A 10,798-nucleotide genomic window follows, 5' to 3' on the forward strand; every position below is an offset into this window, starting at 1 on the left:
TGGTGACAAACACTTACTGAACATTTGACTCATTAAACAGTCTTCATACATCAATGCATGTCCTGTATGCTGTCATGCACATTTTTAATGCTATGAAATGGCACATTATATCCAGATTACACTGTGTACATATTGTTTACTGACAGTTACATAACAGAGATTCCTTTTTAAAAGAGACAGTTCACGCCCAAATCAAAAATACCATTTTTTTTCTCTCTCCTGTAGTGCTATTAATCAGTCTAGATTGTGTCGATTTGAGCTGCTGGGTGTTGGAGATCCAATATGATGGAACTCTATGGCACTCGGATTGTAGTGCTCAAAACGCCAAAAAACAACCAAAGAACAATCTATTGATAACTAAAGGTAAGAGGAAATGTATTTTGGATTTTGGGGTGAACTGTCCCTTTAAGCCACAATTTAAGTGCACTGATGTAATAGTGTTTTCTTTAGATTACTTTAATTTGCAGGTGAGAATTTATGGAAATATGTTGTATTGGGGCACTTGAAAGCACAAGTGTTTTTGATTAGGTTTCATTTGGAAGATTTCTAACAGGAGCATACTTATAAAAGCATGGCATTCATGCTAAACATTGCATTTCTGCACATTAATTCAACATGTTAGTGCCAAGAAGCCAATCTGTGAAGACAATACTCAATAGTAACAAAGTGTATATTTTGCAGCCATTTAAAAAAATGTGAAAGGCATGTAGCCAGACTGTAATCATAATGGACCGTGTCTGCTTCTGCAACTAGTACACAACACAACAAACCCTAATGAACAGTCAATTCCACTAAGCTGATGATCCAAAAATAGTCACGGTCATGGACATACTTGTATGTGCGAGCAAAGGTGATTCCCTCAAGCCAACGCTGTGATAACGAACAAACATTTCTAAGCAAAAAGGCGTCCAGAAAAGACTTAAAGGTACATCAAAACCACGTGATCATATTTTCTTTACCAACTCTACAACTGAATCTTTGTAATTCAATGTAAGGTATACTGTGCAGGATTTTCCTAAATAATATTTTAAAAATGCATAGACTCATATTAAAGTAATTCCTCTGCCTGTATTTTCTTCTTATTTTGCCGTTTTCTGGAAGTTCCTGGTGAGACTGAGACTTAATTAAACAGTTGCAACCAGGTGCCTTTATAAAAAAGCTACAAAAACTGGGCACATAGCGCCAAGAGAGCACAAATACAGCATGGCGAAATGGCAAGCAGTTAGCTTTCACTTCACTGGAAATGCACTCCACACAAACACTACTCTTTACTATTTTTTATTTTCAGCTCCCTTAACATCCATCCATCCATGGATGGATGGATGGTTCTGACATATCGTGTAACTTGGTTTTGGTTGTATAATTGGCAAGTCTTTTTTTAGTTCAAACTATGTGTAATGTGCCACTAGTTTTGAGTAAAGTTAAATAATCTGAAAATAACTGAACTTGTAAGTTACTTAACAACCACTTATAAGTGCCACATTTACTTTCACTACACTTTGCTTTCAGCATTCAAAACTTGCAAAGTTTCTTAAGACAATTACCATCTTTGCCCACTCCCACTGTACTATCCTCAGCTACAAGCTTCACTACATTCTGTACACATCTGCTTTAAATCAACTACTGTGTTCCAGGATGCAGTATATACTAAAATAATTCCATTTGGCCGTGCCCAAGTCAAAAGAAAAAAGAAAGCCCCAATCTGCAAACAGTCCACAGCACCTCATAACTCCAGCTGGCATAAGTAGGCTTGCAATAGAATCAACAATATGGCAGACACTTGATGTGATGGTTGGTGTGATGGGGTGGTGTAAGCTGCAGAATGGGCTGTTTGAGATGCACAGCACAAGTTAGTACAAAAATAGAAAAATCTAGAGAGAATAAAGAAGCCTCTTTGAAGATAAACAGCAAGCTGTAAAAAGGTTAACACATAGCAGCGCAACACTCCATCTGTATCAACCAGCATCGAAATTTGCTACAATACGTACATGTTACAATCTCAACTTAAACTAGCCGATATTAGTTAGTATTGTAATAGTAGCACTGCCACAGTTAATACCAGAAAAATATGTGTTAATTCGGTCAATTGGGTGGCACATTCCGCAAAATCTATTAGGTATATTTTTGCAAAGCTTGCAGTGTTATTACATTGTCTGCAAACAGCATTAATGCCATGTGTGCAGCTGCGTTAGAACAACCTCTGTAATGTGCACCTCAACAAGTAACATTGGCAAACACTCTGAAAATATTTCAGACAGAATTCTTTCCTAATCGTCCGTCAGGCTTTCAAGGTAAATTGTTGCAACTCTTTTCTCTTGAGGAATCTTCTCTTGCTCTGAGGTCGCCTCACCATGGCTGCCCTGCACGCCCATCTGGAAGGTGAAAGACTTTTCTGACGGCCCCAGTTTTATGTGTTTCTCTGTGATTTCAGATGCAGGCTGTCCTTCGAACTCTTCACCATACGCCACATCCTCTTCTTTGGAGATGCTGTATTCCCCTCCTGCCCCACCCTGGAAGGCCTTCCCTAGATTAGATGATCTGAGAGCTGCCATGATCTGCTCCTCAGATAGATCATCATCTGCTTCCAGCAGCCCCGAGTCTTCCAGGCTTTGAGAGACGTTCAGCTCTGCCACTATAGTCATGGTACCATTGTCACTTGACTGTTGCACCTTTTTGACAGCCACATTCTGAGGACTTTCACTGCTTATTTTTGTGAGGAAAGCCAATTCTTCCTTCAGCGGACCCGACACTGAGCTCTGCAGCTTCTCCAGAGCTCCCTTCAGCTGCTCTTGGGGCTCCAGAGAGTCCTCTCTCAGGAACTCCAGCACTGACTCCTGCACTACAGGGGAAACACGAACCTCTTCTTCAATGATGCACTCTGGGAAACTCTCCTTGACAAATGAGCTATCACCTGGCGTGAACTTGTATTCATCACCTTCCTCTACAATCACTCCTTTTGGGAGAGGACTTTCATCTTGATAATACCGCTCATCTGACAGGTCATCTACGATACCATAATGACCGTATGAAGTGATGCCGCCGCCCTCCTCGGATTCAGAGAGATTACCATCTGGTGTGGAGACAAAATACTCCTCGGTCTCTTGGTCATGGGAGAAATAGGAAGATTCACTCTCTCTAGAAACCTCTTGAACTTGCACAGATCTGCCTTTATAACCATCTGCATCTGTCATGGAGGGTTTCATGGAATCACCATCACCACTCTGAACTGGAGAGCTTTGAGGGACATTTTCTAGCTCCTCAATTTGGAAATATGTTGTGGAGGGCTCATAAAAACTGGATCTAGACTTCTGCTCAACCTCAAGCTCCTCATCACTGTAAGACTCTACAGGTTCCGCAATGATTTCCACATTGACAGATTTATTTTGCAAGTTTTCGCTTCCCTGCAGGCCACTTAGCAGGTTCTTGATCATGCTTGCTGTTGCTGTGTCCTTGATGTCTTCCAGGGACACCGTCTTAACCCCTTGGCTCAACAGTTCATCCAGTGCAAAGTCCTCAGAAACATCCAGCTGTTCCTCCACTTTGGACTCCAACACAATCTGTGTCTTAGTCGTTCCATCCTCTTGCTCACTTTTCTCCACATGATACCTTACCTTCGAATCTCCAGAGGAGCAAACCTTCGCTTCCAAACCAGCTGGTTTCATCACCTTCTCAATGATCTCCTCTACAGACACAGAATCTAATATATTTTTCTCACTTCGGCTTAGCATAGACTCTGTTTTCCCTTTATCTTTCAACTCGCCTCCATAATCACCTTTATCATCTGACACTTGCTTTTTGCTTTCTGTCTCGGTTTTGGTGCTCAGGCTCATCATTGGTGGTGACACCACTCTCACTGATTTGGTCTCAGTTGTGGTGGACTTGATGGGACTGGCTTGCTTCTCTACCTGAGAGACCTGTTTGATTTTCACAATTTTCTCCTCAGATGCAGTTTTCTGTGCATGTTGTCTCATTTGGTCTTCACTCTGGCCTGTTGGTTGATCTTTGGTGGGGGTGGTAGCCGGGGCAGAGGCGGCGGCCCGAGCTTTGGTAAATGAGATCATGTCCCTTCTGGCTGCAGGACTCTGATGCCGAGCAACTGAAATAGGGATGACCCTAGAGGGACTTATGGAACCGGAGGGAGGCACAGGGGATCTTCTCAGGTTTGAAGTCGATGGTGTGTACCTGATACCCACATGTTGTCTGGTGGTTAAGGTAGAAGCTCTTGGAGTGTAAGGCTGGGCGGGCATCCTGATGTCTGAGTCAGATAATTAATTAGCATTAATATTTAGAAAGATGCTTAAAGGAAGTTACACATTTTCAAATATGCTTGTACACTTTCTTGGAGAAAGGTAGAGAAAAAAAAGATCAATACCACTCATATCTGTTCAGATAATATGAACCCTGAGCCAGTAGATGTTTAGCATATCTTAGCATGTAGATTGGAATGGGGAGTAACTGCCAGCCCAGCCTGGTCTCACTACTGAGATACTGCGAGCTTTCAACCAGCTCCAATGTAAACCCATCGACATTATTATTAGATCAGAGCAACAGACATCATATAAAGAGCAAGAGCGTCTTCTTAGGGTGGGTAGATGGGGAGGCACATGGGTCCAATAAGCACAGGACTGTGACCCAGGAGACCCATGTTTGTGTCCAGTGTGAAACTAAAAGTCAACTTTTACCTATTCTGTCTTGTCAGTCGTTAGTCAAGCGAGTCGCACAATGTAGCTGACGTCATCCATGATTTTTCCTAATCCCAATCAAGTAGTTTTACTTTCTGAATCTAACCACTGACCCCTGCTTCAAGATAAGATAGATACAGTGCAAAAGGCTGCCTCTGACATCATTATGTCCAAGCGTCAAAATATATATAAGTAGGGATGAGATCACTTTGGCCAGCCATCGACAAGCATCACCTTAAGTTCGTTCATTGTTTAAAAGAAAAAAAAAAAGTAAAAATAACATGTTGTGATTTTACAGGTGGTAATGTGCCAGGCAACCAGTGAAGAATCCAGGAAGTCACTGCTCTAGGACAAGATATAGTTTGGCACATAACCTCCTTTAAAACCACAAATTATTGTTTTTACACACAAAAATGGGAGCGGTATTGATCTTACAAATTTCTCATGTGATCAGCACACTAACAATATTAAACCTTTGTAAATACAGTACCTATTATTCTCTCTCTTTGATGTGGAGTCCCCCTCCTATGAGCACTTTGGAGATCCAGTTTCTCACCTTCCAGGAGAGCCCTGAACAAACGAAACACAGGACAAAATACAAAATGAAGACATGGCCAAAGAAGTCATTATAAATTCCTGGTTATTTTCCCAATTAAATATAATTCTTTTTACCATAAATAGAAAAAAAGAACAAAGACAAATACCTGACAAGACAGTGGACATCATTCAGCTCTGCCATCTCAACCCGCTCAAACTAAACGCAACAGGCTTACAAGACAGTATGAACCCAGGACCTGGCCATATAAGGTGGCAATCATCAAAAACATAACAAGCCACGGTAATGTAATAAAGACCTTGTAATAATTAGCTTTAGCAGCTCACCTCTCCTTGGCCATGCTTCAACAAACACCCAACAGCAAACCAACGTGTCTCATAAAGGAACAACCTCTCTGAAGAGTGCCTCCTGAAAGACTGACCTAAAAATAAGTTACAAAGCAGGGCTGTCCACACGTCCTCACACATCACAAGGCAAAAGCTGACTCATGACACACACAAAAACATGTTGCTGCCGCGTCTGCCAGAAAATATTTTGTCTATTCCAAAACTTCAAAACAAGCCAGATGTGCCAGCAGAGAACCTGCCATATAGAGGCACACTGGAGTAGACAGTCTTCTCAAGAACTTCCAGGGAATTGGCTTAGTATCAATAAAAGTTCAGTATCCTTCAAAAAATCTTCAACAACTAATGAAGACTGTAAAGATTTCCTGTGATGAGGTGAGATGTTATAATGTTATCCCCCCAGAAAATGGACATTGTGTCTTCAAACATGAGAATGCAGTATGTTTATAAACTGCTTTATAAATAACTTTGCCTTCCAGTAAAAATAGTCTGTTAGTCTGTGACCGTGATGATCTGGTTATGTTGGGAGCATGAAGACCAGACATGCCATGCTGTCACTGGATGTGAAATACCAGATAAAATGATCATAAACACTTAAAAAAGTTTAAACTAAAATACATGTGCAGGGTGTGTAACATTTCTAAGATAGTTAATGTGAGCTACTACTTTTTGTTTATCGAAGTGAAGTTCAGATGACTTAGTGCAAAGACCAGCAGCTGATTTATTTTGTCTTAAATAAAATCTCTAATCAAACTAATAAAGAATAACTTCAATCAGTGAAATGCTGGCTTGACAACTAATCTCTTCTTGAAAGCATGAAAATATCACTGAAAAGAGAGAATGTAGCTTATCAAATTTCTCTTTCTTCATTCACAAAAAAAGCTTATTTCTGAAAGCCAGACATTCCTGAGTGTGCAGGCTTTAGTTGGCTCAGGCATGATTGATAGCTGAGACTCCTCAGCTCTGATTGGTTGATTTCATTTACATGCAGTAAGGCCTTTGGAAGCACTACAAGGCAAAAGAGTAGGCAGAGAGAGGAATATGATATTTTTTCTCACATTATCTGTCTCATAAAAAGCTGTGTGAATACAATGACAGTTTCGGCATATATGACAAAAATTCTTCATTTATAAAGGTTACCAACTACAGCTTTAGATCACGCTTACAAAAAGTGTAGAGGAAAAAAAGCCTTTTGTGGTACCAAAAAACCATGTGTAGGCCTTATTTCACTGGAGATATTTTGACATGTCACAGTAGGAAAAGCACAGGTGTAAATGATCAAATAAAAAGGGGCTGGATTCCATTTAACTGCTCAGGTTTCAAGATCCTGTTGCACCATCATGCTTTACAGGGACACTTGAATGGAATGGACTCATTGTTACCATTATTAGTTTACATAAGGGCTGCACAAAATGCAGAAGTCATGATTATAGTGGGAATGGTATCATTTGCATTTAATTTTGCACTGTAAAAAAAAAAACATTGATTGATTGAGTGATAGGGCCTGTACCAAACAAACATGTTCCTTTACATCTGGCTTAAGATCTGAAGGCCAGGGCATCTCTGTATTACCACAATACTTCATTTTAATGGCAAGATTATCTTTATCAAAACCTTGCAGCCCCTGCTATTTGGATATTGTACTTGGCCATGTTGCAGTTTAATATTACTTTTAATTGTGACCTAGTTAACACTTGTGCTATTCATACTATGACAAGTTAAAGTGTCTACTGTGAAAAGGTCTATTCTACTCAAATTGATGGTTTAAAAAAATGTGTTTTGGTTGAGCAACTGCCAAAATGAATAAGGTCCTCACCTGTAGCCAGCCACCTCCATGCCCAGATCCATCTTAACCTGGAGAAGGTGCTGATGCTCCCGCATCTTTTCTGCAACAGCGTCAGCCATCACGTTCCTCTCGTGCTCCAGCTGCTCAATAATCATCTGGAGGAGAAAAAAAAATAGATTTCACTTTGCACATAGTTTAATTTTATAAGTGTGTCCATTTGGGTATTGTATTATTTGTGTATTCCTGCAATTTAACAAAAAAATCTGTAACAATTCTGCTCCCTTGTTAAACATTAACTGGCAAAGTGTGTGACCACATTTTATTTTACTGCAGCCTGCAGTGTCGTTAACTTTGTAAATTTGTCAACATCATATGTGATCCCACTGCAGAGTGCACTAATCATTTTGGACCACTTTATCTGGTGATGACTTTTGTAATTTGTGCCTTTTCCAATAATATCTGTGATCCTTTTAACAGATGCCATTCTCAAACCTAAACCGTAAGAAATGTGTTTGTGTCCCAACGTTACAGATATCCCTGCAGTCAGTATGTAGTCATCTGTAACAGACTGACCTGCTTAGGGCTCCATCTTTAGGAGGCTAATAAGGATTTGTCAGTCTGACAGCTAATTGGTTTAAGTGGCTGGTGTACTTGAGCAGCTACGGAGTACTGAGGAAGTAGAATACTCAAGCTATTCAATCCTTTTACACTTTGGTCAAATGTTGCACGCAAGATCCCACGCCTTTAAAAATTAAGGGAACACAACCTTGTCAGGAACAACTCAGTGTTGGTCATCGTGTCATTACATTAATGTCAGAGCCCGTATCCACTGCATGTGTATATTTTTGAGACACGCTGAAGCTCAAGTCATTATATTTGTTACTGTTTGAAATTTCAGCGTAGACAGAGATGATGTAAGAAATACTGAGACAACTGCTTAGGCATTATAGTCAGTTTGATCAGCACCAGCCAGTTGAGAGCTGCAGCTGCATCAGCGCCTTTAAACACAGTGGGTGTGGCAGGGACAAGAGGGAGTAGCCTCCCCCTCTCTCATGGCTCAGTGTGATAGAGGAGAGGTTATTCAGACAGTTTATTCTGAAAATTACATCATATTTATAGCACGTATTTTGGGACTCTTAGAAGTAGAAATAAATCTCCTTATATCTGGCTTCACACCAGCCTCTCTGAAATATAAATCTGAGGTGTCCTTTAACCCTTTAAAACCTGAAAAAATTGTATCATTCCTTTCATAAACATGAGATTTTTTAAGGGCCAAAAATTAGCAAGAATTTAGTAAAAATAAATAAATAAAATAATAATTCAATTTAAAAAATTATAATTAAAACAATTAAAAATTTGATTTTTTTTTTCTAATTTTCAAATACACCTCCCCTCTTTTTTCAAACCAATTTTTATGTATATTTTTGTCTCTTTTGACTTATCTCTTGCAGTTTGCGGGACATTACTTGCCCAGTTGTCCATTTCCTTTTATCACTGTGTTTTACAAAGAAATCAAACCAACTTGCTGAGGTTACAAAGGGTTAATGGTCTTATCCTCACCTGATATTCACTGAAGTCCACCCGGAATTTCTCCTGCATGTGCATCAGCTCCTTTTCCAGACGGAACTGAATCTGTCCTTGTTTTTCCGCCTCTGTGTGTAATTTGTCCAACTCTGACGCGTACAGCATCTTCTCCCTCTGCAGATCGCTCAGTCTCGCCTGGTCCGCTTTGATCGCCTGCTCCATTTCCTCCACCTTCACCTGGTACATTTCAAGAGTCTCGATCCATCCTTCGGAAACTCCGCGGGCGTACTCCTGCACCTCCTCCATAGTGGCCACCGGAGGCCCGCGGTAAGTTTGCGTGATTATGGGCACCACCCGGGACTCCACCTGACGCAGGAGGCGCTCCTTTTCTTGCCTGTGCGCATCTACCATACATTTGTACTCATTTTCCAGTTGGATAAATCGCTGCTGGAGCTCCTCGTTGGTCTTGTGCGCGACGTGGAGCTCCTTCTCGTAGCTCTTGATGTCGCCGCTGATGTCCCGGCACACCTCCGTCTGCTCGCTGCACAGAGACCGGACCATCTGCAACTCCCGCCATAGTTTCTCCCTCTCCATCTCAGCCTGGGACTTCTCAAACGACAGCTGCCCGATCATCCTCCTCAGGTCCCGCATCTCACCCAGGTACTTGGGCTCCCATCCCGCCGTCCTCGCTTGTCTGAGTTTGTTTATCTGAGCGATTAGCTGCGCGTTTTCCTGCTCCAGCTGCTTGGTCCTGGACAGATACTGGGCCAGTCTGCTGTTGAGCTGCTGCAGCTGCTGCTTCTCGCTCTCAAAAGTTCTCTTGAAAGGCAACATCGTGGCATCGAATTAGAAAAAGTGAGTTTTTAAAAAATGCCCTGCCTATGTGTTACTTAAGGAGACAGTTTGTCCTGCTGTCATTGGCGTGTGCGTCTGTGGACTGTGATGTTTGCAATCACTGCCCTTTGACAAGTGCAGGAGGAGGAGGAGGAGGAGGAGGAGGAAGAGGAGGGCGGGTCCTGCCTCACAGGATCGCCCCATGCGCGTCCGCGTCCCTGGCAGATGTGACGCTGCGTTTAGTTGCTGTCTGGAATATTAAACATCTGATGTCATTATATTAACCAAGGGTGAGGCGAAAACAAATTTGAGACTGTAAACTAAAAAATTAACAGATGCTGAAAATGTGTTGTGCATCAAAATGAAATCAAAAGATGAGGGGAAAAAATGCGTAAATAAGGAAACAAATTAAAATAACAGTAGGTCAAATTATTGTAGTTGCTATGTTTAACCCTTTTTACTGTCATTCACTTCATTTTTGATAATTTTGGCTGTGTTCGTGCTGTGTAATTTTGGAGAGATTGTGTATTTTTGTTTAATCTTGGTATTTCCAGCTCAGCTCCTACAATAAATCTAAAATACACAGTGGGAACTGAATTGTTATTTTCAGACTGTTAAGTGCAAAACATGTGCCACTGAAACCCATTCAAACTGCAAAATTCCACAGCCATCAAAGCATAAACACGTGCATTCTAATATTTCTGGGTGTCATATTGGGCTTTTCTTGTAAGTTGTCATTTTTACAATGTTCCACCTGATGACATCAATTATTTATTTATTTTTATTTATTCCATATTTGACATATAGAGAAAATACATGCTATTTCCACTAGGTGCACTGTCACAATCAATGTTGCTGCTAATCATTGACATATCCCAGACTGTGATAGTAAAAACAATTGACTTTGCATCATCCTAAAACATAGTGGCATTATGAGAAAAACCTGGCATTTAAAGGGTTAAAATTCTGAAAATTTATTAATATTTGATATTTATGATAAGGACTGATGATGATTGAAAAATTAACTAAATGAAAGTATAAAATCATATTAATGTCAGACTATGGAAAGTGC

At 40.7% G+C, this 10,798-nt stretch overlaps 1 protein-coding gene across 1 annotated transcript; it reads right to left on the reverse strand.

The window, feature by feature from the left end:
• Window positions 1-67: 67 nt before the first annotated feature.
• On the reverse strand, window positions 68-9,863 carry synm (synemin, intermediate filament protein). Its single transcript, XM_042496901.2, has 4 exons — window positions 8,929-9,863; window positions 7,399-7,523; window positions 5,173-5,252; window positions 68-4,255 (listed from the first exon to the last, which is right to left on the reverse strand). Exons 1-4 carry the CDS (start codon window positions 9,724-9,726, stop codon window positions 2,268-2,270), a joined length of 2,991 nt encoding a protein of 996 aa, XP_042352835.2. The 5' UTR covers window positions 9,727-9,863; the 3' UTR covers window positions 68-2,267.
• Window positions 9,864-10,798: the final 935 nt, after the last annotated feature.

This window comes from Plectropomus leopardus, chromosome 7 (assembly GCF_026936395.1).
Source record: "Plectropomus leopardus strain MGB_pleo_1.0 chromosome 7, ASM2693639v1, whole genome shotgun sequence".
Taxonomy (NCBI): domain Eukaryota; kingdom Metazoa; phylum Chordata; class Actinopteri; order Perciformes; family Serranidae; genus Plectropomus; species Plectropomus leopardus.

What these genes read in the sequence shown, in the direction of transcription:
- synm (XM_042496901.2), bottom strand. Translation starts at nt 9,726, where the DNA reads ATGTTGCCTTTCAAGAGAACTTTTGAGAGCGAGAAGCAGCAGCTGCAG. An exon ending in TGGACTTCAGTGAATATCAG is followed by an intron (nt 7,524 to 8,928) that starts GTGAGGATAAGA and finishes TTTCTCCTCCAG; the next exon opens with ATGATTATTGAGCAGCTGGA. An exon ending in ATGGAGGTGGCTGGCTACAG is followed by an intron (nt 5,253 to 7,398) that starts GTGAGGACCTTA and finishes TCGTTTGTTCAG; the next exon opens with GGCTCTCCTGGAAGGTGAGA.